The sequence below is a fragment of the Nansenia antarctica genome (assembly GCF_963989245.1).
Source record: "Nansenia antarctica genome assembly, chromosome: 11".
Lineage (NCBI taxonomy): Eukaryota > Metazoa > Chordata > Actinopteri > Argentiniformes > Microstomatidae > Nansenia > Nansenia antarctica.
In genome coordinates this window covers 13,637,234-13,663,398 of record NC_137681.1, presented here as the reverse complement: position 1 = coordinate 13,663,398, position 26,165 = coordinate 13,637,234, and the positions used below count along the sequence as shown (strand labels likewise).

Sequence of the window (26,165 nt, the reverse complement as noted above, 5' to 3'; positions counted from 1 at the left end):
TTGTTGTCTCGTCTTTGATGTTGGTATATAAAAATTATAATAACAATATTGTGGAGAAAAAAAGTCACACAGTCAAGTCAGCATTCTTTTTCTTTTTTTGTTAACAGGGGGAGGTGGTGAATGGAGGCTGGTGCTACGTAGACTTCCTGCCAGCCCGTTGAACGCCATCAGCTCAGCGCTGCGGAGCGCACACTGGGTTTCACGTCATAGAGCGGACCGAGTCATTTGATTGGACGAGAGGCGTTCCACGAGTGCTGATCGGATTTCCAGAGCGAGTTTACGAACGCAGACTCAGCGCTGGCAGTGGAAGAGGTGCTCCAGCTAGACATCCAGCTAAGCTATGTCCAATCTGCATCTGCTAGTGAAACTCTGAGTGTGCTCGCTAGTCTGTTTTTGTTACATTTCGGAGTAAGAGTTCACGAAATAGGTATCCATCCAGCAAAGAAAACGAAATTAATTCAATCATGTCGTCCGATCGCAAAGGAACTTTTTTCTTCTAACCCCCCCCCCCACTTGCTCAGTTCGCTAGCGGGCTAGTTTCCTTGTATTTCCCATCTGCGATAATAACGGTACTCTTCGATTGAGTTCACTCACACTCACTGTGAATCAGGAAACTATTATTGTAAGCTAAAACTTCCATGACCCACCAAAGCCCTGTTCGGCTGATGAAGAAGCACGTCGCAGGAGTTTCTTAGCTAATCCAGCTGTAAAAAAAAGTAGGAAGACTTTGACTGGGAGGAGAAGGACAGTCTGAAAATGAAGAAACAGTTCAATCGGATGAAACAACTCGCCAACCAAACAGTTGGCAGGCAAGTACTGGAGCTAGCTGTTGTAATTAGCTGACTGTCTTCAAGTGTTTTCGTGTGGGGTTGGTTGTGGTAGGGATGAGCTAGCTAGGGAGTTGAATTGCCCTGATTTTCTTTGGGCTATATTCAATATACATTCTCTAGCAAGCAGCTGGGTCAGGGCATGCTCATGCAGCATCGTTCAATCTAGAAAAAATGGAACTTCCAAAGTCACGGTTTGCAACATGGCTGCATGTCTGAACATGTTGTTTACTAAAGCTAGTTGCATTGTGCATTGATGACCCCTACCATGAATTGCTCAAATCTGTGTCGGTATTAATAATAGCCGACTTTGCAGTATCTGTTTTGATTTGACAACTCATGAACTCACAGGCCTGCAACGATTGAATTGACGTTGTTAGAAGACTTACTACAGAGGGGCTACCTCACCTATGTGTGAACTGTCACATTCCACACAGTCTACAGTCCACACAGGCCCGTCACATGTCTCACTGTCACTGTGTGACACCTCTGCCCAGGGGAGGCTGGTGGAGATTGAGCAATTATTGGTATCAAACCGACCTCTACCGATTATGCCAGAAGTGAGAATGAATGAGCGAGCGTAGATCAAATATTGTTGTGCAAGAATGGCTGTCCCTCTTGTCTTCACCCCTGTGTGGTTTGGGAAGAGGCTCACGTCACATGATCTTCTGTCCAAACTTCACTCAGATTGAACTGAAGATCTAGACAGCTCAAGGGTTGCATTTCACGTGCAGAATTGCACAAGTAGCCTGCATGTACATGCATTAAACAAGCTGATTTCTGAAATGCCTGATAAGTATCCTTTGGCACAGACGTGCCTCACTCTCTCTCTCTCTAACTGGCAAAGTCTGCCTAATAGCCCAGATAGACCCACCCTTGAGACAGAAGCCCTTCAAATGAGTGCAATCTTTTGGGAACATCTTGGCGGCTGATCTCTGATACTATAGGCTTTTATCTGTGGAGCCTTGATGATGTCAAACCGCATTGTAACAGAATCCTATGATCATTAGAGAGGAGGTCTGACCCTGCCTTGCGGACAGCAGTTGCGCACACAGTCAGTCAGTGTTGTTGTCTGCTTTTATCATCATGTGGAGCTGTAGTGAATGGTGGTGTGTGGGAGTGTAACTACTCTGTTAGAGGGGAGAACCCAGTACTGGATGGTACCAGTCTCCCAGAGAGGGCCTCTCCTATTCTTTACTCTATACTGTTAGTGAAAACATTGCAGAATATGTGCACCATCCTATAGCGTCTGAATGGTGAATCCTCCCTGGCTTAGGTCAATGGAAAAAATATGTTACTTAGGAATGACATTACCTGAGGGGAAACTATTAAAATGGAATGGAACGTTGCTTGGAATGTCCATAGGCCACTTCTTATTCTAGTTATATGGGGAAAACCGGTGTTCCAGGTATCTAGACCCTAGTTCTGGAATCTTGCTAGTTGTGAGGCTAGGTCTACATTTTACGTTGTATTATTGGCATTGTTGGATTGGCAGTTAGGTAGCTAGCAGAGAATCATCCAAGTTGCCATTCTTTCAGATAATCTTGCGGTGTTAATTTGACTGTAACCGTAGCCGGGGGAGTCAGCAGAGTGTATCCCCTTAATGTTCTTTCAGCTCTGGCTTGGAGTCAACAGAGGGGGCCACTGGAATACTCATCATTTCCTGACTGTATTTGACAGTAAATCTGGCGAGTGTGTGATGCAGAAAGCAGAGCTTTTTGGTTGCGTGCGTGTGTGTCCGTGTGTGTGTGTGTGTGTGTGTGTGTGTGTGTGTGTGTGAGTGAGTGAGTCAGACCAGGGTCTTTAGCCTGCCCCTGGGTTCCTGTGATTGTACAGAGGCAGAACACTTTGTCCAGCGTGCAGCCACTCAGAGGAAATCTCTCCTTATTCTTCTCCAAACAGGAAACCGCCTCCCAGCAAAGTGCTGTTTCTAAGAAGAGAGACGTGGTGAATAAACATTGGTGTGATGCAGGCTAGGGACGACGTAGCTTATCTGCATGTATAATAGGATGAATATGCAAAGTCTGTTGTTGATAAGAACCTTTTCTCTGCTGGTTAGCCTGGCTTCATATAATACCCTATTTACTGCACAGATAACATAAAGGGCCGGTTTCACAGACAAGGCTTAAGCCTAGTCCTGGACTAAATAACACTTTCAATGTAAAATCTCCATTGGAAGATGCTTTGTAGTCTAGGATTAGGCTTAAGCCTTGTATGTGAAACCGGCCCTAAGGGTTTTATGGACCCAGATTAAGACTAATTCTAGACTTAAAAAGAATCTTCAATGGAGATTTTACATCGGAAGCGTGATTTTGTCCAGGGCTAGGTTTAAGCCTTGTCTGTGAAACCGGCCCTAAAGGTCACAAGGAGATAGGCTAACTAATGAACTCATGATCACACATATTATCAAGCCACAAGATTTGACTGGCCAAACCGATACAGTGGTACATGATGATCATCTGAGTTAGTCAAATCAACACTAGATAACTTGGGGGAGTAGTCCATGTGGGCCTCAAACAGCGGCTGACGAGGTAGGCTCACTAAGTCAGGCTCTCCATTTAAACGGGAAGTCTGACGGTGCATCCATCAAAAAGTGCTGATGGAAGTGCTGATGGGGTGAATTTACCAGCGATACACAGATTCTACCAACAAATAGAAAGGAGTATTTCAAATGTAGGCAGGGATTTCAACCTGATTTAAAATTACAATAAAATAGATAATTGAATGCACACTGCTCACCTGCGAAATGCTATCATTGAAAACTTCTTCTGCCAACTCCATGTTTTCATTTCATGCAATGCATGCACATCAGTTTGTAAACAATAGGCAGATGAGGAGGGTCATCGACTGGTGCATTTCAGGTGGAGCCTACAACAAAAGGTTTTCAGGGGTGTGGGACTTGCATTCAACCATTGGTATGGTTGTGATCAGAACCCTTGGCGAGGGCCTGTACAAGCAGAGACAGCTGGGATGAACATGAGGGAAGGAATCCAGACACAGTCTGTGTCATAGACAGGTTGCACAGGCCACAGTTATATATATAATTTTTTTTTGTGGCTCACCCTTCGTAGAAGAAAGGGAGTCCTCATCACATGCTTTGTTAAACTATGGAAGATTGAACTCTCAAATCATATAGATATGTGCAATTTACCTGACGCTTTTATTCAAAGCGACTTGCATTGCAGTGAGTGCATAGTGCATACATTTGATCCTATATGCTACATGGTCCCAGCTGGGAATCAAACCCGCAACCTTAGCGGTGTTAACACCATGCTCTACCACCTGAGCCACAGAGGATCAGGAGAGGACCCATCAAACTAGTGTAGGAAATGGCATAAACTCATCTTCAGCAGGTGTTCATCATTAAAGCAGCAACTAAGTTATTCAGTCTTTCACTAGTCCTTTCATCTGTGTCCAATATCCATTACTGTATGAGCCCTGAGCTGCCAGCCGTTGTCAACAGACTCCACCTACTCCTCAGTCTGCTGATTGTTCTGAAAGGCAAGCGACAGCCGCTATATTATGGTAGGCCTAACTAGTGGAGGATTCATTTACCCTCCATGTTACCTGGTTGCGAAGGCCTCCCCTTCTTTCTAGTGGTGAGCTGTAAATGTAAATTCTATGATCATTCTCTGTTGTAAAAGTCACATGTGGTTGGGGAGTGGTGAGTTTTGCAAACGCTGGTAGTCCACTCCGTTTGCTGCCCTTGCCTAAGTCAGCTGATGCCGGCAAAACAATTGTTGTTTTGTTGTTAATTTCGAGCAGCGACACCAGTGGGCCTATTTCTGGTTCAGTGACGCAGACAGAGTCTCGTTTGAGGCTCCAGGGTGGAGTTGATGTTGCTTAGGATAGCCTAAGTCTTTGTTTATTCACCAAACTACTGTGTGAAGATAATTGCTTGATGCACCAGATCCATAGTTCCATTTATGCAGATGCAGCTGTTGTGTACCAGCAATGGTGAAGAGGGAGACCGATTCTGTGCTGTGGCTTTGTAGTGCATTTAAAGGGTCTCTCTGAGTCTGCTGTATATGTGGTGATGGTATTGTGAGGCCCAGATGTGCCCCTTGCTTGCATTGGGTTTCTGAGGGAAGAGATCCACACTCTTCATGTGACCTCACCAACTTGGTTTTGCCACTTCTCAGACATTACTTTCGAATCTTTGATGTGTTTGGTTAGGGGTTTTCTCTGTCTGTCTGTCTGTCTGTCTGTCTGTCTGTCTCTCTGTCTGTCTCTGTTTGTCTGTCTGTCTGTCTGTCTGTCAGTCTTTTGCTCTCTCTCTGTCTTGGTTTCTCTCACTTTCCCCTGCCTCTCTGTTTTCCTCTTGGTCTCTCTTTTCTCTCTGTTCTCTCTGCTTCTCTGTATTGTAATTAGAAGCAGCTGTCTGCCACTGTCACGAGGTTACTATAGTGCAAAGAGCCCAGTTTTGGGAGGAGGCACTCTGCACATATCCAGTTACTCTGCAGTCTGAAACTGACTTGAGATCAGCTTGTGCACCTCAGAATGTGCACCAACCATTGATCATAATAGTAGCCAGTTGGCAATAGCATAAATTTACTCCACGATTGAGATTCTGGCCCATGATGACATGATTGCATCCCGCCAGTCCTGCTGATTTTTCAAGTGCACTTTCAAGCTGTGAATCAAAGGTGTTCTATTGGATTCAGATCCAGTGACTGGGAAGGCCATTGAAGAATGTGGCCATGAAGGGATGCACATGGTCAGCAACGCTACTCAAATCGGCTGTGGCATTCATTTCAAACAATGATTGATTGGTATTAACGGGCCCAAAGTGTGGCAAGAAAACATTCCCCACACCATTACACCACCTGAATGAATGAGAAGATGTTAAGGTGCTCCTAATAAAGTGTTGGGCGAGTGTACAAGCACTTAGCTTTTTGGGTAACATTGCAGGCAGGAGGAGGTGGGATTGGTATGGGGGAGGGGAAGGTGGGTCTGGAGGACCACTAAACTCTTGTGTGAAAAGCAGTATCTTATTTTCTGTTCTCATTTTAACATCAGATATCACCTTCTGACCCTCTTTACTATGAGGTGTTTTAGGATCGTAAAGGTGAATCCACTTGGATACAGGAATACATTGGATACTTGTGGGAAACAGGGCGACCACTGACCATTGTATTGTATGTGTATTCTGACAAAGACCTCCTTTTAACATTAGTCCATCCAGACTAGAGGGTGTTTGGAAATGAAGAGTTTGGCTACATTGAATCACTTGAGTTATCCTGCTCCACTCTGCCCACCACACTCATTCTTTGTGTGCGTGTGTGCGTGTGTGCGTGTGTATGTGTGTGTGTGTGTGTGTCTCTGTGTATGACGGCAGCAATTCCTCCCCTCCACATTACTCCTGCCGTTGCCATAACAAAGCATCAGGGTAGTGTTGACAACAGGAAGTTGAAATGGCAACAAGGATGTCTTGAAAGTGGAGCAAAACCCCTCACGACAAGTGTCCCACAATCAATCAATTATATTTTGGAGTCTCTTAGAATTCAGTGGCCTTGCTATTAATTGCACTCACTCCAAGATAAAAATATCTTACTGACTGTGATCCAACAGCTGTGTCATGGTATCGAGCAGCAATAGTAACAGGCAGCTCCTCTGCCCTACTGAATAGTGTTGACAAGCTGGTTGAGCTGAGCCAGGATACAGTCCACCTCTCCCTTTAAGTGAATCTAATCCTTCTGACCCCCAAAGCCTTCTGTTAGTTGACTATTAATAGCCCCTGGACTATGTGTAAACTTTGAGAAACTGCCAGGTGTGGTGGTGGTGGTGGCAGCCTAGGGTGGCATGTAAAGACTGTCTGCATCATGGGTCTAAAAAAGCCCCTCCTCAACCAGCTGCTAGGCGTAGGCTCGGCTAGGTGGGCAGTCAGCTGTTGACCACCCATTCACTGTTAGAAATGTGTGGTATGTTCTTGTGTTTCGGCGAGCCTTTGATGTCGGCTTTGAGGCCGATGTAATATATACGTAGCCTATTTCTTTCTTTTAAATGGTTTATGTTTACTCAAAAAAGTGACAGGTTGATGACGTCAAAAGGAAATTAGATTACATAATTAACATTGTAGACGCCTTTATCCATAGCGGCTTGCAGCAAATACAGTTCTCTAAGGCCACATCCACACAGAAACCGAACCGATCTTTTTCTTTTAGATTTAAAAAAAGTTTTCCGTTAACACGTCGGAAAAGCCGTCTCAAGAAATATGTGCGTCCAAGCGAAACCACTGAAAATGCTGTAACGCTGCCACAACGCTGCAGCATGAACACAACAACCCTGTAAGGCGCCGTTGTTGTTGTTGTTGTTGTTGGCTGGGTTAGCTCATGCGGGTTAAGGGAGAGGTGGGGCTATGGCATCATCGGCTCAGGAAAGATGTGTATGGCTTGTAAAGATGTAAATGCAAGGGTGGCGTCTTCAGATTTGTTCACTCTGGGACCCGGTTTAAAAACGTATTCAGGCTCCCAAATTAGTCTCCGTGTGGACAAGGCCTAAGTAAGTGAATCATCTATCCATCAGTCATCATAAATATGATTATAATATGAAATATGTTTCTGATTAGACAGTGTGCTTGCCTCAGATTGTAGGCCTTATCATTTCACCCCCATAGCAGCAGCCAGTCATCTAATGTAAACATGAAAGCCTTTCGCTCTTGTGGTTTCTGGCCTGTATGCCAGTCTGCTTCTGCGATGTCCAACATGTTGTTGTCCTACCAAGGGACCAGTGCTGTTGAACGTTGCAACAGTCTAGTACCCAGGTCATTTCTCTGGGATACACTACCCCAATACTGAGGCTGTTCTGTTGCATGTCAGCTATTGTGAATGTTGGTACACTCACTGTGGAATCTAGTCTGCCTGGAAAGGGTCTCATTCAATTGGCTGTTATTACACACTGTACAGGCTTAGTCATCAGAGCTGTCAATCCTCATGTCCTCTTGTTGTGTTTTCTCATCCACAGAGCAGAGAAAACTGAAGTCCTCAGCGATGACCTCTTACAGGTAAATGATGATTCATCTTCTATGTATCTACCCTACCAACTGTCACCTCTGCCAGCTGCATTGTAAGGCAACGGAGCTGCATCAAATGTGTCGATACAAAAAGAAAGTCACTCGAGCCATAGATTTTTGGCAAGTAGCCTCCGTATTGGAACCAAAACACCCGTGATACCCCGTTTCCACCAACGCCAACGTCGTTCTAGTTCTGGGCTGGTGCTAGTGCCGGTTCGCAGTTGGTTCAACTTGCGAACCTTCTAAGAACCAGTTTGCTTTTCCACAGGTTAGAGAGCCACGTTGTTACGTCACTGTCTGTATACGTCTCTGTTTTCCCTGGCCGAGAGCCTGTTCTTTTACTGTCAAAACGCAAAGAACTGGTTTGAGATTAGGCACCGGCTCCGAACCAGCCCTCAAACTGCCTTGGTGGAAAAGGGGTAGGAGAGTTACTTTCAAGATGTCTGACATAAACGTGCTTGTTTGTTTGTTTGTTTGTTTGGATGGATCTGGTTAGGAACCACTTGAACTCCTACATCTAAAGATAGAATGTGAACTTACATCTAAAGATAGAATGTGCGTGACTCAGTATGTCTATGCATTGGATGTCGTCCAGCCGTAGAATTCCCAGGGAAACAGCTCTTGACTCTGTCAAAGCAGGTGGAGTCAAAATACCGGCTGCTGAGTGAAGACATTCCAAACACATTATTTCTGTCGTTCCGGAATGTCCCCGTTCGTTCTCATGAATGGGGAGGGGATGGGGGGAAACACTTCTAAAGAACAACGACCAGCACATATTGTAACTTTCCTCACACACACACACACACACACACCCTACACACCCATCACCACTGAAGAGACTCCGTTGCTTTGAAGCCTTTCGTTCTGAGGCCTTGGAGGGCCTCAGAGGGCCAACATAGTTAATAATGGAGGCAGGACTGCTGGGGCAAAGTAGACGTCATAGGTAAAAACCCACCGTGTTTGTCTTACAGCTAACAAAATAGTGCTGTATTCAGAGGAAGTCTGAATTGGTGTAATGGAAGGGTTGAGAGTGTGTTGAGTTGCGGCTATGAATAGTAGAACTGCAGTGAGGACATGTAATTGTATCTGACAGCTGACTTACAGTGTCCCCCCGGGGGTGTTTTTGTGCTACCATCTCCTGCCATCGCCCTCTGTGACTCAGACTCCCCCGTCTCACTCATATCCACCCACGTCAATCTGATACAGCTTACACGCACGTTCCTCCAAGCGGTGCAGAGGCTGTGTCACGTAGTCGTAGCCCTCTCTCTCTTCGTCCCAGCTGGTCCTCCAGAGTGGACATAGCGGCATCCCAGCATTCTTCTGCCAGCTGTCCGTTCCAACGCGGCTGCATAGTTCAGCTTCCACCGGGGCACCACAAGCATCCCAGACTGGTGGAGGTTAGAGGACCCTGCTTAGCGCCCCCGCCCCCTGAGGACAGCTTACTAATGAACGGCTCTCGGCATTGGACGATGGGGACAATGTATTGTCCATAATGTAGTTCCTAAGCTTGGATGTTTAGGGTTCTCTTCATGTAGCTACGTTAGAGTTATGGGGTTATTCAGTGCTCTATAAAGCTTAGCAATCCACCCCTATTCCATCATGTCTTCAAGTTATTTTTGTTTGGACACAGACACACACGCACTCATATTCTCTCTCTCTCTCTCTCTCTCTCTCTCTCTCTCTCTCTCTCTCTCTCTCTCTTTCCCTCTCAGCTTGTCTGGGCATGTTCTCATCACTTTTGGCTCACACACACAGACTTCTCAGTCATACTGTGGGGATTCCCTTCTCAGTCGATGTGTCATAGAACAGACTAGGCTTTCACATAACCTCACAGCAGAAACAAACACTCTCTACTGTCTGGGCCTTTCAGGTCCTTCTGGCCTGTGTGCTAGCCTTCCACCTCTTGTCTGTGTGTGATGTCGGGGTGTGTTTGTTGTGTGCTTAAGTCTGTGTGTGATGTTGGGGTGTGTTTGTTGTGTGCTTAAGTCTGTGTGTGATGTTGGGGTGTGTTTGTTGTGTGCTTAAGTCTGTGTGTGATGTTGGGGTGTGTTTGTTGTGTGCTTAAGTCTGTGTGTGATGTTGGGGTGTGTTTGTTGTGTGCTTAAGTCTGTGTGTGATGTTGGGGTGTGTTTGTTGTGTGTTTACATCTGTGTGATGTCGGGGTGTGTTTGTTGTGCGTCTGTGTTTGAGCATTTGTGACAGAACATGGAGCAAACAGTGGCACACCAAGGACCATGTCGTACACACACACTTACACACACTTACACACACTTACACACACTTACACACACATATACATCCACAGGATCTCCCCCTGTAGAGGAAAAAGGGAAGGGAGGACAGTAAGCGGAATCCCCTGTTCCTGTGCCAGGTACCGGGTCTGGGTCTGTCTGAGCGGCGTTCCCAAGCCCCAGGCCTGCGGAGGCAGGAGACGCCTACACACACACACGGAGTGTGTTTGACCCAGCTGTTCTGGGAATGCCTGGGGCCACCGTGGGTCGGGGATGACGTCAGGGGGAGTGGGAGTGAGGTGGAGTGGGAGATCTCCTCTCCCCAGCCTATGGAATTCCTGAGTTCGGAGTTCTTATTTTTGGAACACAATTGGCTGGTTTCTGTTGATCTCCTCTCCATTTGTCCTCTCCCATACGTTCGCCCTCTGCCCTGCTCCCACATGCATTGTTCCAAGCTGATGTTTTTTCCCCTCTCCCGACGACTTCTGGTTATTTGTGCCGTTTCTTTTTCATCTGGCTGTTTTTTTTAAAGAACATACACATCCTTGTTCCATACTGAACCTGTATCCTCTGTACCAACAACACTCCTCAGTAAATGATAGTTCTGGGGCCGAAGTGTTTTGTTTCTCAGGCTCACTCTCACGGAGGAGGAGTCCAGGGCCAGGCAGATGACAGCTGTGGCGCAGTTGTATCATTTTTGTTTGACATTTAGACGAGCTATGTCTCATGGACTAGTGGCACTCTAGTATGAGGGCATATTGCCCTGGCTGGCTGGAGAATATAAAGCCATGAAATTGGAACTTCCCAGAGCGTTGGAGCCCTTTTTAAAAGCTTCCAACCCCACAGTCACAGCTCAGCGACGGTCTCCGTGGCAACGCTTCCGATGAGTCATCTGTTTCATAGAGAACATTCCTGTGTTGCCCCCGCCGGCAGAGGCCTTATCAATCATGCCTGAACTTTGCCCCTTCCCAACCACCAATCAAAACACTGCACAGAGCTGAACCTCCACGAGCCATCAACAGGCAGGAATGAGAATGGAGAGAACATGAGAGAGAAAAAAACTGGCCTGTGGTCAGTCAGATGTCAACACCAGGGGAGGCTGATGGAGGTAGAAATCGGAGGACGGGCTCATTGGAATGAGGAATGAGGAATGGTCACGGTGTCAAACCAGCTTCTCCTAGTCAACACGTTTCACTCATTCTCCAGAGTTTACAGAAGTTCACAAAGGGCTTGGAAAGAATGATGGGACCACTTCTTCAGTACTTAACTACTACAGTGATGTGTTGCAGTGCTCTCTCAACCCAGAGGAGTCCAGAAGCCTATTACTTCATAGCTAATTTTCCACATGTTTATTTTGTTTCTCTATAAACAATGTTAGATTTACAGACAATACTGTTCATGTAATCGGTAAGAAGGGGACAGACCTTCCAAACTCAAATGGGACCTGTGCCTTGTTTTTCTTGCTTTTTCTGAAGTCTGTTTTGCTGTTGCGGTAGATCTATGGTCATGTGTGTGTTTGTATGTCGGGGCAGCTATGGCTGAGGAGGTAGATCGAATGCATCCAATGATCGCAGGTTCGGCGGTTCTATCCCCGGTTGGCCACGTGTCGTGGTGTCTTTGGGCAAGACACTGAATCCCAAATTGCTCCCAATGAGCGGGCCAGCCCCTTGCATGGTAGCTTGCCGCCATTGGTGTGTGAATGTGTGTGTGAATGGGTGAATGAGAGGCCATTATGAAGTACTTTGGAATAAGGCGCTATATATGCAGTCCATTTACCATTTATATGTTCCCCATACACAGACCTAGATGTGTGTGTGTGTGTGTGTGTGTGTGTGTGTCTGTGTGTGTGTGCGCGCATGTGCGTGTGCGCTCCTGTACACAGCTAGATGGTCATCGTATGTGTGTGATGGTCATGAGGTCGTGTGTGTGTGTGTTCCCCGTACACAGATCGAGCGGCGCATGGAGACGGTGCGCGTGGTCTCCCACAACACACACAAGAGGATGGTCACATGTCTGCAAGGTCACATCGGCGCTGACGCAGAGAAGAGACATGTAAGCGCACACAGATCAGAGGAAATGTGGTCGTCTTGTTCCAGTTAGGCCCACTCATACCTGAACCACAAGATCAAATATTATGGAATAGCCTCACTGTATGATTTTGCATTAAAGCAACACATGTTCCACTTTCCAAGACCAACAATAATATGTAATTTGCTTCCCATTCCCGACTAAGTTTAATAACGCCCCTCCCCCCAATGGAGGCCATGTTTTTTTATAAGCTATTTGTGTTTTCTACCTCTCACTACCCAACATGCACTATTCTGTCAATGCCAGTCCGTACCACGCCTATACACAGGAAATGGTCAGGTAAAAACCCAGACATTTTTTTTTCTGTTATATCTCCAGCTCTCCCTTTCATTTCTACTTTCATTCATTCATACTTCTATACATTCACACAACCGTTATTACATTTGAATGGATTAATTAATCATTATTAATGGTGCTTAATGTAGTTTTTACATTGTACACAACAGCAGTTATTGACACATGGGTAGAGGTAGCTATCGTTGAGTGCTTTTCATGCCCTGTCTCTGTATCTCCCTTCACTGAGAAGGCTTTTTAGTGACTCCTTAACCCACTAACATGTAATTATGTTGGATTCCTGCTGAAATGGAAATTGATGGACTTTAATAATTTAGAAATGTGTTGTTGACACTTTATTCGTTGGTAGCTAATGAGTGTCTGTATCTCTCCCCTCCACACCCACACACCCACATTCACACACACACACACACACACACACACACACACACACACACACACACACACACACACACACACATGTATAACCACACCCCACTGCACACACCCACACTAACACCCACACCCACTCAACAGAAAAAGCTTCCTCTGACAGCACTGTCTCAGGTCATGGTGGATGGGGGTAGTCAACTGGGAGAGGAGTCTCTGATTGGGTGAGTAATGTGAGTGACATGACTGACAGCCAATCATCTGTTTGGTACTATGGTTACTATGGTTATGTGGAGCAAACGGGCCCATGAGAGATGGAATGAAGGGCCATGTCTTCAGGGAAAACACACTGGCCTACTGCACTAGTTCTGTGCACAGTAGTTGCAGTGGTTTATTGGTTTCTTATTAGTCGTGGTTGTTCAGAACGTGTTTGGGGTGGATGCGTATGCCCCACCGAAAGAGGATCCAAAGCCGGGGTAGCAGACCGTTTCTGCATTTAATAACACTTATGTTGCTGCTTTTCTTGTTGCTTGACCACTGGCACAAGGCTAGAGGATCTAGAAAGTGAATCTGACACTGGAAACTCCCACCCTTAGTGTTTACCGTTACTGTCTGGTTTAAGGAGGAAGAGAAACTGCATGAGTTTTGTTTAACCCTTTGTCATGAGAATAAGTGATGGTGACACAGGTGACCATCTTTCTCTCTCTGAGGTGTGTAACAGTAGAGGCCTGTCCTCTGATTTCTGCCTCCGCCAGTCTCCCCTGGTGTGTAATGTTGATATGAGTGACTACATTAAGGAATCACTTGGGAGTTATCCTGCCCCACCCCTCTGCCGACCACACTCATTGTGTGTGTGTGTGTGTGTGTGTACTTGTATGTGTACGTGTACGTGTGTGTGTGTGTACGTGTGTGCGTGTGTGATGACAGGAAGATGATGGAGGTGTGTGGCGAGGCGGAGAACAGGCTAGCGTCAGAGCTAATGCAGCACGAGGTGCAGATCGAGAAAGATGTTCTAGACCCCCTCAACCAGCTAGCAGAGGTGAGGACCCGACACACGTACACACACCAGCACACCAGGACACACCAGGAACTTCTAACATCAAATGACCAGGGCTGTTCTGTGGTCAATCAAAGACATGATTATCTCAGAACAACAAACATATTTGGCCTTTCTCCTCTCCAGGTGGACATTCCAAACATCCTGAAACAGAGGAAGCAGCTGGCCAAGCTGGTGCTGGACTACGATTCTGCCAGAGCGAGGTGAGGCGTGGCACCACTGGCACTCCGTGAGCCAATCAAATCACTTCTTCATTCCCTACTGACTGTGACTGTGTTCTGTTCTCCTAGTCTCTCAGAGTTGCTGTTGTTTATTCTTGTGTGCCAACAACCGGTAATCTCCCTGCAGGTGGTTGCAGGCAACCAAGTCGATAATCTCAGGAACAAACACTCAAGCGCTGACGGCCAAGGCTGACCTACTCAAAGAGGAGGTGGATGAAGCTATGAACAAAGTAGAGCTGTGCAAGGTATGGCTGTCAAGTTTTGGAAGACCTTTCATGCATTTACTTTTTATTTTTATATGTGTGTGTGTGTGTATATATATATATGTGTATGTACCTCAGTTCTAAATTGAGCCTACTGAATGCCACTGGTGTCAGATTGAGTGTAGAGACTGCTATATGCAGCAGGAGTCATCGGTCTGCAGGCCTCCATCCCAGAGATGTGGGAGGGATACAAGGCGACATGTCAGAACTCTCAGGGCCGATGGGGAAGAAGAGAGAGGATGGGTAATTCATTGTAGGACCTAAAGGAATCCATCAGAGGAGGAAATTCCAAGTCAGCCCCTGGAGCTCTTTAATGGCTGCTTGTGTGGATGCATAGGACTTTGAAAATGCCCTGTTAGGTGTGTGTGTCTCTGTGCATGTGCATGTGCATGTGTCTGTGTGTCTCTTTCAAGCTGACAGTGCATTGTGTGTGTAGAGTCAGTGGTGTGTGTCAGCTCCTCCGTCCGACAGGAAGCCCAGGGCCGTGTGTTTCCCTTCCCCAGTACTCTGGACTCGTCAGCCTTCCCAGCAGCACGCAGATTTATGACCTCATGTGGAAGGCCCTAATGGCCGCGCTGACTGCCAACACAAACAGAGCTGCCACCTGAAACGCATTGATTTGATTTTGATAAGGCAGCGAGACAAGAGGTGGATGGATTTACTGTCCATTCATTCTTGATAAATGGAAGCAAGAATTCCCGCTGTGAACTTTTCCTCCGGTTGATAAGAGGTTTAGTGAATGAATGAGTGCTTCCAGGTTGAGGGTATACGCTCTGCCTCCTTCTGGATCCTGATTGTGTCTGTCGTGTGGTCTTTACACAGGACCAACTTGCTGCAGATATGTACAATTTCTTCTCAAAGGAAGGAGACTATGCTCGTTACTATGTGATGGTAAGTGTGTGTGTGTGTGTCTCTGTCTCTCTCTGTGTGTGTGTGTGTGTGTGTGTGTGTGTGTGTGTGTGTGTCTCTCTCTCTCTCTCTGTGTGTCTCTCTGTGTGTGTGTCTCTGTGTGTGTCTCTGTGTGTGAGTGTGTTTGCACACTTGTCTGCCTGCCTGTGGGAATATTCACAGCTGTCCATAGACTGATAGATACTGTTGACCAACACAGTTTATTCCTGGAGTTTGTTGTTGTCGTCGGTCTCATTTGTTTCTCTCCCTCTCTCTCCACAATGTGTATTCTGTTCTGTGTTCAGCTCTTAGAGGCCCAAGCGGATTACCATAGAAAATCTCTCACTGTGCTGGAGAGTGTCCTGCCAACCATCCAAGCACAGCAAGGTACAGTTCACTAACACTCCCCCCCCTACCCCCCCTCCTCCACAAAACACCCTCTCACTTCAAGGTCCAGTTCTCTACTCCCCCCCCCTCCCCGCTCTCTGGCCGTTGGTTTATTTTCCCTTCAGGCCTATCTAGGTTTAACTGAGCGTGATACAGGAACTCTGTCCAATAAACAGGAGCATGATGATTCAGTTACCAGTGGGACCTGTACGGCTACAGCTGTTTGCTATGTGTTTTGAGAGTTGTTGTTTTTGATGACTTGTCCATCTCTTGTTGGCAGTTATATGGCTTTAGTTGCTTTTGTGTCACAATGATTGGCGAAGGCAACAGGCAGGCTGATTAAAGATGGCTTATTTTGGATCTAAAATGGAGTGTCCTTTGTTTAGGTATTACTCTTCTTTTTAAGTACGAGTTTCTCACTCTCACTCTCTCGCTCGCTCTTGCTCTCTCTCCCTCTCCCTCTGTGAGGTTTTTGTGGTTGTATGAATGAATGAATGAATGAATGAATGGTCTTTATTGTCATTAATACAGTACAGGTACCATACAACGAAATTTAGGAGGGGGGGCTCCCCTGGTGCTTGGAAAAAAGACTAAAAACAAAAGTAAACAGTAAACAGTAAAGCTGTCCCTTGTTCTTGAGGCTTGTTTTCCGTGTTTTCCTGCAGTAAACACAGACTGAACCAGACAGGCCTGGCCTCTCTGCTTGTGGCCAATGACTCACACACTCCACACTCCTCACTTCGCACCCCACCTGGGCTCAACCACATTTTAATCATTTATTTCTGTCCACATAGAAACAAGTATACAAGGACACAAATACTGAAGGCACAGATGGGACGCATTCACAAACAGACATGGACAATGTCTTTCACATACAACAGGACAAGACTCACGGGTACAAGTAACACCGTCTCCGCCATATTTGGCGGCTGCCAATAATCGCAGAGACAGAGCAATACTTGCTGAGCCTTTTTGCTTCTCCCTTGGACATTCCCAGTAGACGTAGTCCTCTGACAACCAATCTGTGCACATGTCCAAGACTGCCAAATATAAAGACTAATAGCGTACACCTATAGCCTAGCTCTGAGATGGTGTCTACAAGCTGCTGGTATTTCATGACCTTAGTCATGAAGGCTTCCTCTAGGCTTATATCAAAGGTGCACGCTACCTCTAATACAGACACCTCTCTGGACTCTTCATTAACAACAACAACATCTGGTGTGTTAGCAGACAACTGTGAAAAGTGACATTGGTCATTACAGAAATTGAACATGGATGCATTGACACAAGCATGTGTATACATTTTCACTGTAACTGGGAAGTGGAGTGATATGTCCTTTACTATTAGGCTCACAATTCTGTCATGACGTGCTATATACATTCCTTTGTAAACATAACAGCCATTCAAGATATGTGAAAGTGTTTCTGTAACCTGTTCTGTGGTGTGGTGCAAGCAATGAGGAACCTGAGTGGAGGGAAACCAAATAGAGAGGTTGAGTCTGGTAGGAAGGACTTGTAATCTGGCCTTGGTTGTGAATATGACAATGTCCTCATCGAGTGCAGTGTTTTTTAGAAAAGAATGGGAAACAGAGTGATCAGCTGTGGGAAGACATGCCAGTTTTCCCTGGAGTTTCAGACCAGTCCAGTGTTGTTGTTGTTGATGTTGATGAAGGTCCATGAGAGTCCGTCTGGCCCCTCTAGATGTTAGCAGGTGGCTCTGTCCAGCAAAGGAGGCTGTTGCACACACACACACACACACACACACACACACACACGCACACACACACACACACACACACACACACACAATAGAGCACTTAGGCCCAGGCTACACGATGATGAAACGCAATTTCGGAGCCGATCTGATCTCTAACCACACAAGCGCTTTCACGCCGTCGCGCAAAAGAATCTCTGGCCACATGGAATCGCGTATTACAGGATAATTCAAGAACACTGGGCATGCACGTGCTGGTAGACCCAGGAAAGGATTAAAGTATAATTGAGACAGTACGGCAAAATACCAACAGGCCTCCTCAGCTCCACACTGCACCTCCTAACATTCAGTCTAACAGGCCTCCTCACTCCTCAGGAAACTGCTGTGCTGCTCTGGCTACAGATTTGTGAGGGGGGCGGGGGTCAAATCCACAACAATTATGAGCACCCTGGCTTGCGCCATCTACCTGAGCTAACATGGCCACTACTGCCCCCCCCCCCCGCCCCCCCTTAACCCTACCTGCAGACTCATGGACTGAGAAGCCAGCTTTTGGGACAGGCCTGGATGAGCACCTGAAGAGGAGCAGCAGGGAGATCGCCCTGCCTTTAGAGGCCTGTGTCATGATGCTGCTGGAGACGGGCATGAAGGAGGAGGTACTGGGAGAGAAACACAGGGAAGGGTGGAGGGGCCGGATGGAACTGAATAGAGTCAATTGGCATGGTATTGGATGCATAATTATAAACTGTTTATTGTTGGCTCTGCATAGAACGATTGTATGGATGTGATGGAACAAAGTGGATAGAAAGGAAATGATGATGGAATGTGGACACTAGAACTAGTGCGCTTACTGTGAAAGCGGGCATCGACATTGTTTAAGACCGTCGTTTAAAACCGGCCATGAACATAATTGAAACCATCTCTTTTGACGTGGCTGTACTGTAGTTCTTCAGACTGGTAGAGAGACAGAATCGAAACCTAACATTCGCTGGAATGGCTGTCGCGCTCTTTCTGGTCAGCAGTTGTACTGTAATCACAGTTTATAAGATGTTTAATTACTTTTGTCTGGCAAGATTTTTAGAATACAAAAAAAACAAAAAACGATGTCTCCTCTTCATAAATCAGATGTGTGTGTGTGTTCTTACCACATTATTTGTCTTCCCATTCAGTCCTTAGAGAACACAATCAGTGTCAGTGTGGTGAGAAAAAGAGCCTTTGTCTATGTGTGTGAAAGAGTAGAGGTTTTGTTTGTTTTTCGTGTGTGTGTGTGTGTGTGTGTGTGTGTGTGTGTGTGTGTGTGTGGCAGTGTGCCTGTGGCTCATCTATCCTGTGTGTTGGCAGGGCCTGTTCAGGATCGCTGCCGGAGCGTCCAAACTGAAGAAGCTCAAGGCTGCGCTGGACTGTTCCACCTCACAACTGGAGGAGTTCTACTCTGACCCCCACGCTGTCGCTGGTACGTTCCCGCCGTCCTCCACTCACGTGTAATCAAGAGTACATCTCAATCGTCTCGAGTGGTGTCCTCTCCTTGTCTCCTCATTCGTCTTGACTCGACTTGACACAGGATAGGCTAAAGTAATGTGGAGGATTCCCACCAGGAATGTTCTTTCTCCTGTCCATGGGTCTTACAAGTGTAGATAGGTAGGAAGCCACTAGAGAGCATTGAGATGCAAGGTCAAGATGTATGTTTTAGCGAGTGTTTTTCAAAGGTTTGTTTCACTGAATGGATGACTGGCTGAAGATGTTGTGTGTATAACCATGGCTCATGTCAGTGTCCTCCTCCTCCTCCTCCTCCTCCTCCTCTTATCAGGGGCCCTGAAGTCCTACCTGAGAGAACTGCCAGAACCCCTGATGACCTTCCAGCTCTATGATGAGTGGCTCCAAGCATCAAAGTAAGCCGTCAAACAGAGTATGACCATTATTAATCACCTCTGAGGCAGTTTAGTCATCGCCAGAGCACCGGTGGATCATGAGGGTTATCCTCCACACACTGAATTGTAGATACAACGCGTACATGTAAGCCTAGACTCATGCGGCGAGAGCACAGAGCAGCAGTGGAATGGTCAGTGATTCCTCTCTTTTATTTCTGTCTGTCCAGTGTTTCCGACCCAGACAAGCGGCTGCAGGCTCTATGGGTTGTGTGTGATCAACTACCGAAGAACAGCAAAGCCAACTTGAGGTGGGTCATCTTTCCTGACTGGGCCCTATGCTGTATATGCAGTATATGGACCACATCGCACAGGGGTTACACAAAACAGTGATATAGTCACAAGGTGTTCTTCACACCATGTCCTATGTCCTGTGTTGTAGGTATCTGGTGAAGTTCCTGGCCAAGCTGGCCCAGGACAGTGATGTGAATAAGATGAGCCCTAGCAACATTGCCATCGTACTGGGACCAAACCTGCTGTGGGCCAAAACTGAGGGGTGAGAGGATGGCTGAGGATGGCTTTTAAACATTTTTTAATTATCTGTGTGGATAAGCCCTGCTAATTGTGACTTCCTGTCTGCTCCCATCTCTGGAATGGCAGAACTCTGGCAGAGATGGCTGCTGCTACCTCTGTTCACGTGGTCACCATCATAGAACCCATCATCCAGCATGCTGACTGGTTCTTTCCTGAAGGTATGCCTCTGAAACTCCTCCAAAAAGTGATGGATTTGTAAAAAAAAACAAAAACAAAAAAACCCAGGAAAAGAAATGACCCATTAGGCAACCGTCCTGTGTGTTCTGTTTTGCCTCTGGTCTCAGATGTGGAGTTTAATGTTTCTGGCATGTTTGCCATGCCCACACCGCCCTCCAACCACACCAACCACCTGACCACGCCTGACTTTGACTCTGGCACCATCGAGAGGAAGAGGCCAGGCAGTATGGTTGGGCCTGACGCTGACGTGACGCGCAAGGACAGGTAACCACCAACCCCAGTTGTCCCCAGTACCATCCCCATACCTCCATCCATACCTCCATCCATACCTCCATATTTCTCATAACGTCCACTCAGAGCTGAGGATACGTTGCTTTTCTATTTCTGTTAAACCAGTAATGCTTCAGAAGTAGTTGCTTGCTTCTAAATTTGAGATCATTTCACATTTCTAACCAAATCAATAATGCATTTACACATTCTAATGTGTGGTTTGATTGGTAGCTCTGATGAATTTTTTTAATCACTTGGGGATCTTGTTAAAGCATTTCTCCCAAGTAGTTGGCTTACCGCTGTAGGTGTTGTTGCACTTAAGAGTCTTAACAATCCCTCTGTTGGTGTTGAATATCTCTCTCTCTCTCTGTCTCTACCCCTGTCTCTCTCCCCCTCTCTCTTTCTCTGTCTCTGTGCTCTGGGACGTGGTGATTCTCTGTCTTGGTGGGCTGGGGTCTCAACATGGCTTTGGGTGTCTGTCTTCTTCTTTACTGTCTCCCCTCTCTCTCCCTCTGTAGCACTGCTAACAAACACGCGGACCATAACCCCCGTAGAGGCAGCAACACCTTAGGTAGAAAGCAGCACGCTTCGCCCGCCTTCCAGCCCCCCTTACCCCCGGTGGAGGCCCCAGGGGCTGGGCTCCAGCTCACCCACCCAGGGGCCGAGCTCCAGCCCCAGGCCCATGGCCCGCCGGGGGGCGTGGCGTTGGAGGGCTGCCAGCCTAGCTTTGCTGTGGGTATGGCTGCCCTAGTGGCAGCCCAGCAGCTTCTAGCCCAGCACACTGAAGAACTCAGGTAAGGGCTGTGCGCTGGGACGCAGAGAGTACAGACATGCCACTGTACGACACGGAGAGACACTCAAATCGGCTACGCTGCTTTTGACAGTTACATTTTGTTCACAAGTGTTTAAATTTGATCAAGATAGCATTTCTTGCATCATTTATTTATTTTTGTGAAGTGCTGATATTGTGGTGAGCCTCATCACTTCTCACTTCCCATACAACTATGAATTATGCAAGTTTTTTTTCTTTGGGCTATTAAAAGAGTCCTGTATCGTATCTGGTATTGAATACTGTACAGCATACATCTTGAGTTATGGGAGTTCCTGTCATACAGGTTCTTTACTTCTCTAACTACTCCAGTTGTTGTTCTCTTAACTGTCTAACCGCAACTTCTCACAAATAATCATTATGATGGTGTCTGTCACGTCTGCGTTCAGCCCACTGGAACAGCACTACAATGGCCGCTGTGATCCCAGCATTCTCAGGGGGCCGTTCATACGCCTCTGCTCTCACACTGAATCACATGAATCGGCAGAAAACGGCACCAAACTCTTCAGAAATGTTTGGCCACTTGTTATTGAGCTTATGTATGTTGTCTTTGAATCAGTTCATGAAAGGATCTTTTTCAGTCCTGTCAGTATTGATACACTGGTCAGTATTGGGAAGTGAAGTGAAAGACACACCAGTCAAGAAAGAACGATATGTTTACACACAGTACAGTACAGTACATGACAATCATGGAGGGCTTTTTTTATAGATGCATACATACATATCCCTGAGGTTGAAATAGTGATTCCTCTCTCTGTCTAGCAATCCAAAGCTCCGTGACCCCACCTCCACCCCCCCACCCCAGAGGAACGGCTCAGGGGGGTACTGCAGTCCAGCTGGAGGGGCAGGATCGCTGGGTCTGGGGACCCCCGGGGCTGGATCCATGGGGCCTAGTCCTCACATGATGCGCAGAGGTGAGACCCTTTCTGATTTGTTATTGAAAAAATATTTCCTTTTTGTGTGGTAACACAGTTTTAAGGGGAAACTTAAACAAACACAACTTTATAAAAAAATATATTCTGTTCAGACCATTTCTGAAACCCAGCTTGTCTATCTTATCTTCTGCTGTAGGTATAAAGAAGCCTGCCCCTGCCCCTCCTAAACCCAGCAACCCCCCTCCAGGCCAACCTAGCCACTCCACCAACCACTACGCCCCCTGTGGCTCAGCCCACTCCCTCAGCCCCTCTCCCAGACCCCTCTCCAGCCACTCCCCCACCTCTCCCACCCCACCCACGTCCCAGCCTTGCGCCACCCCCCGTCGCCACTCCAGCAACCTGCCCCCCATCCAGGCCCCCAACCACCCACCCCCACAGCCCCCTACACAGGTCAGCCCCCTACCCCATCGCAGAGCCCTCAGCCAGTCCTCAGGGGACCACCCTGGTACAGACCACTCTCCTCCAGACACCCCCACCCCACCGGACACCCCTCCACCCTCTACCGCCGCCCAGGACAGCCCTAGCGCCCCTCCTGCCTCCCCCTCGCCCTTCCAGTCAGGCTCCCTCCCCCGGCCGCGGCCTGTCCCCAAGCCCAGGAACAGGCCGAACATCCCCCCACCACCCCAGCCCCCGACTGGCAACGACACCAATGGGATCTGCAGCACTGCCTACAAGATTATGGGTAAGCTCCTTCACTCAGTCTATGTATAGTAGTGTGGTCGCAGTATTTGCATAGACATTGTTTGCCTGTTTCTGGCAATGTTCCTCACTGGCTTAATGAAGTATATAATTTGATCCCTATTGAGTTTGACTGTTTCAGTTTACAGTATTAAAGGAGTAAAGAATGCACACCCAAGGCACGGAACATAACAAACTCAAAACGTATTGAAAATGAACAGTCCTCTCCTCGCTGTGGCATGTATTCACCAGCCTTTCGACTGACTAGAGAAGTGCGACTTTAATTAGGTTTCAGTGTACAATATTGTAATTCCTCCTGTAACACAGACCTTGTGATTGCGTTTCCTCTAATAGCCCTGTGTCGTAATACCTCCACAGGTTAAGGACCGTTTGTGAGAGAGGTTTGTTGTCAAGTGATACTTGCATTTGCAGCTCCTGCTCCTTCATCTGTTTGCATTACTCTCACCATCATTTATGAACACTGCTATTTTTGCCTGCGATATTGTGGTCACCATTATCACCATTATCATTGATCACGAATCATGACATTCAACCGTCATTATTGAATCATTTAAATATCATTTAACATTTTGATCTGGGTTTGCAAATGACATCTCTTATTGTACGTCTCTAAATGCCAAAGAATACCAGTATCTGAAAACAGATTAGATACATTAAATTAGCAGAATGAAACCTTTTTGAATTATTAGGTTAGAATGTCTTTTGCGAACCCTTACATTGCATTTACCTCTGGAAACATTGTTTGTTTTGTCTGAAGACTGTCTGTGAGCTTCCAGTATAGAGAGACCATAAGTCAGCAACATCAGCTGAAGGAGAAGATTGAAATGGGACTTGAGCCCAAAGTAGTTCTAGTATTACAAACCAACATTAGGTTAGTTGTCAGGGTGCATGCAGTGCATGACTAGCTTGATTTGTTTCTGGGTGTGTTTAGTCTGCCAACCCAACGCTGGTACGCATAGCACAGGAATGTGCTAACTGCATGCTTTGGTACATATGAAACGCCCAATGAATGGCCTGTGCTCACTTTGGGCTACTCAGAGCTGTGCAGAGAGCACAATTAGTTAAACACCCAATGGAAAAGTTGCTGGTTCATATTTCTATTAGAGAAATATGAATATCAATAGCATGGATAACCTTTTTAAATCCGTTCAAGCTATCTTCTCAACACCACAGAGGATGTGCTTCACTTGCAAACTACGGCTCACCCTTGCACATGCTACTTGCCACTATTAATGTTTCCAAGCTTTTTCCATTGGTCAAGTCACTTTGGTACGGTCTTGGATGACATTGGTGACATTTAAGTTACGTGAATGTTTAAGATCCTTCAGAACAAAGTTTGCAAATGGCTTAGCTGAGTGTAGCAGTGGCAGCAGCATGAGAGATGATTGCCTGTATCTGAAACCTGTTCTACTGAACGTGCATTGCAGGGGAGGCTGGCAGAGGCAGAAATCAGAGGATGGGCTTATTGTAATACATGGAATGATGAATGGCGTCAATGCATTACAATGAGCGCGTCCTCTGATTTCTGCCTCCGCCAGCCTCCCCTGGTGTACTGTACAGTAGTTGCTACCTTTTTTTTTATTCACGTGATGCATGCTTGTCAAAACATACTAACATTCAACAGATTTTGTCACCCCCTTTTGGTGATTTGTTGTAAAAGCCACTAGTTCTCTAGACAATAAATGCAATCTGAATCGGATTGTACCTAATGCTCTCTGCTTATAAACATTCATTTGAAAACTACTGTCTTCGACATAAAGCACTTGCTCAATCCAAGAAATTAGATTTTTTTTTTATTTGGAGTGCTGTACTGATCAGAATCACCTGGTCAGCTATCTGAACACCTCACCTAATGCAATAACTCACCTAATACGGTGTTGTGTCTCTGTGTCCTGCCCAGACCCAGCGCTGTCTCTCAAAGGGTTACCCCGAGTCTTCATCCCTGAGTTTGCTGTGGACCAGCAGCCAGTGAATGCTTGCTTCTCCCCTCCCAAAGACTCTGACCTCGACTCGGAGAGCACCGTCCTATAAGGAAGAGGACACGCCTTGGCTCAGATTCGCCACGCTCTCTCTCACCATCCCGGTGTCGTCGCCCCCCCCCCCCCCCCCCCCCCCCCGGGTCCCTCGGACCGCCAAACCTCTGCTGATTTCTCCCAGACCACTCTGTGTACACACACTAACCAACCCCAAGTCCGCTCCACTGCAGCCCTTTCGTTACAGCTCTGATTCCAGACAATCAACTGTAGTAGTAGAACTACAAGATTCCCCCCTGGATGTCGTCACTTTGTAGCACTGATGAAGCCTAATAGGCTTGATCAAATTTGGATGATGCACAGCAATAAAGAGGTTGGAAACATAAATTGTAACTGTATGTATTTGCATGGGATGTTGCACCTGAAGGGACTGGTAGTGGGTTGTTGACTGTGGACTGACAAGACTTATTTGATATTGGTGTGAGGTGTTGTTGTTGTTGTTGTTGTTGTTGTTGTAGTTGTTGTTGTTGACAATGGCCTTAGATCACAAAAGAAAGGTATTTCTAAAGCACAGGAGAGTGGGGGAAAAGAAGAAACCAAAAGAACATAAAACTGTTGCTGAAAGTGTAGCTGGTGACTGCAGGTTTCCAGTCGGCTCAAACACTTTATTATCTTTTTTTGTATAAAACCCATCCTTATATCTCTGTATTTATTTCCAAAAACACATTCCCTGTGGCTTGAGTTAATCATGCAGTTTACTGAAACATGCCTTACTGGTTCCACAATCTGTAGTAGCAGGGGGAGCCCTATATTAAATATGCTGTACCTCCTGGCTAGGTGATGAGTATCTTTGCCTTCCTTATCTTTCATGTTGACTCTGGTGTAGCTGGGGCATTAAAAGTGACAGGTCCTATGTAAGTGAATGTAGGAAGGCATGGTTTTAAGCGCTTATACATTTTCATCTGAGCAGTCAAATCACTTAAACAGTTGATATATTGCACTTGAACGCAGCCCAAAACCAAGCAGTGCTTTCCAGTGAACAGGTTTCTACAGTATATGGAGGATACTTCTTGATCTTTCCCACTGAGCTGAGTTTACAGACTAGCATGTAACGACTCAGTAGTGAGGTGGTGTTAGATACGCTAGGCTAGAAAAGCTTAAACTTTATCTTCTTTTTTTTGTATATACTGGTTGCTTTTTCCTTGAATATAATGCAGGGTTGTGCTCCCAGATAACTGACCCTAAATGGTACCAAGGGCACATTTTTTGATTCTTCTGGATGCTTCTGTTGCCCTGATCATTGTTGTGAAATGATGTTCATCATTTGTAATGTTTTTCTGAGAGTTTTCCTTCATTCTGTTCCCCTACCTTGCTGCCTTGCCCTTCTGCATAAAGAGACCTGGTTCTGAGGCTCTGAAAGTTGAACAATGCCATTAACTAGAAATTATAATGCTGCGTTTCGAGCTCAGTAGTTT

The 26,165-nt window shown here is 46.4% G+C and overlaps 1 protein-coding gene across 1 annotated transcript; it reads left to right on the top strand.

The window, feature by feature from the left end:
• Positions 1-665: 665 nt before the first annotated feature.
• Positions 666-26,165, top strand: arhgap17a (Rho GTPase activating protein 17a). Its single transcript, XM_080542239.1, has 20 exons — positions 666-809; positions 7,791-7,830; positions 12,018-12,122; positions 12,969-13,045; positions 13,749-13,860; positions 14,005-14,081; positions 14,227-14,344; positions 15,185-15,253; positions 15,556-15,637; positions 17,877-18,004; positions 18,690-18,801; positions 19,156-19,237; positions 19,444-19,524; positions 19,656-19,769; positions 19,874-19,965; positions 20,092-20,248; positions 20,773-21,048; positions 21,846-21,997; positions 22,155-22,700; positions 24,618-26,165. The coding sequence occupies exons 1-20, from the start codon at positions 757-759 to the stop codon at positions 24,746-24,748; spliced, it is 2,604 nt and encodes an 867-aa protein (XP_080398365.1). The 5' UTR covers positions 666-756; the 3' UTR covers positions 24,749-26,165.

Coding starts and splice junctions, on each gene's coding strand:
- arhgap17a (XM_080542239.1), top strand. CDS start 757: ATGAAGAAACAGTTCAATCGGATGAAACAACTCGCCAACCAAACAGTT. Junction 19,525..19,655: donor AACAGCAAAGCCAACTTGAG/GTGGGTCATCTT, acceptor CCTGTGTTGTAG/GTATCTGGTGAAGTTCCTGG. Junction 21,049..21,845: donor CAGCACACTGAAGAACTCAG/GTAAGGGCTGTG, acceptor CTCTCTGTCTAG/CAATCCAAAGCTCCGTGACC.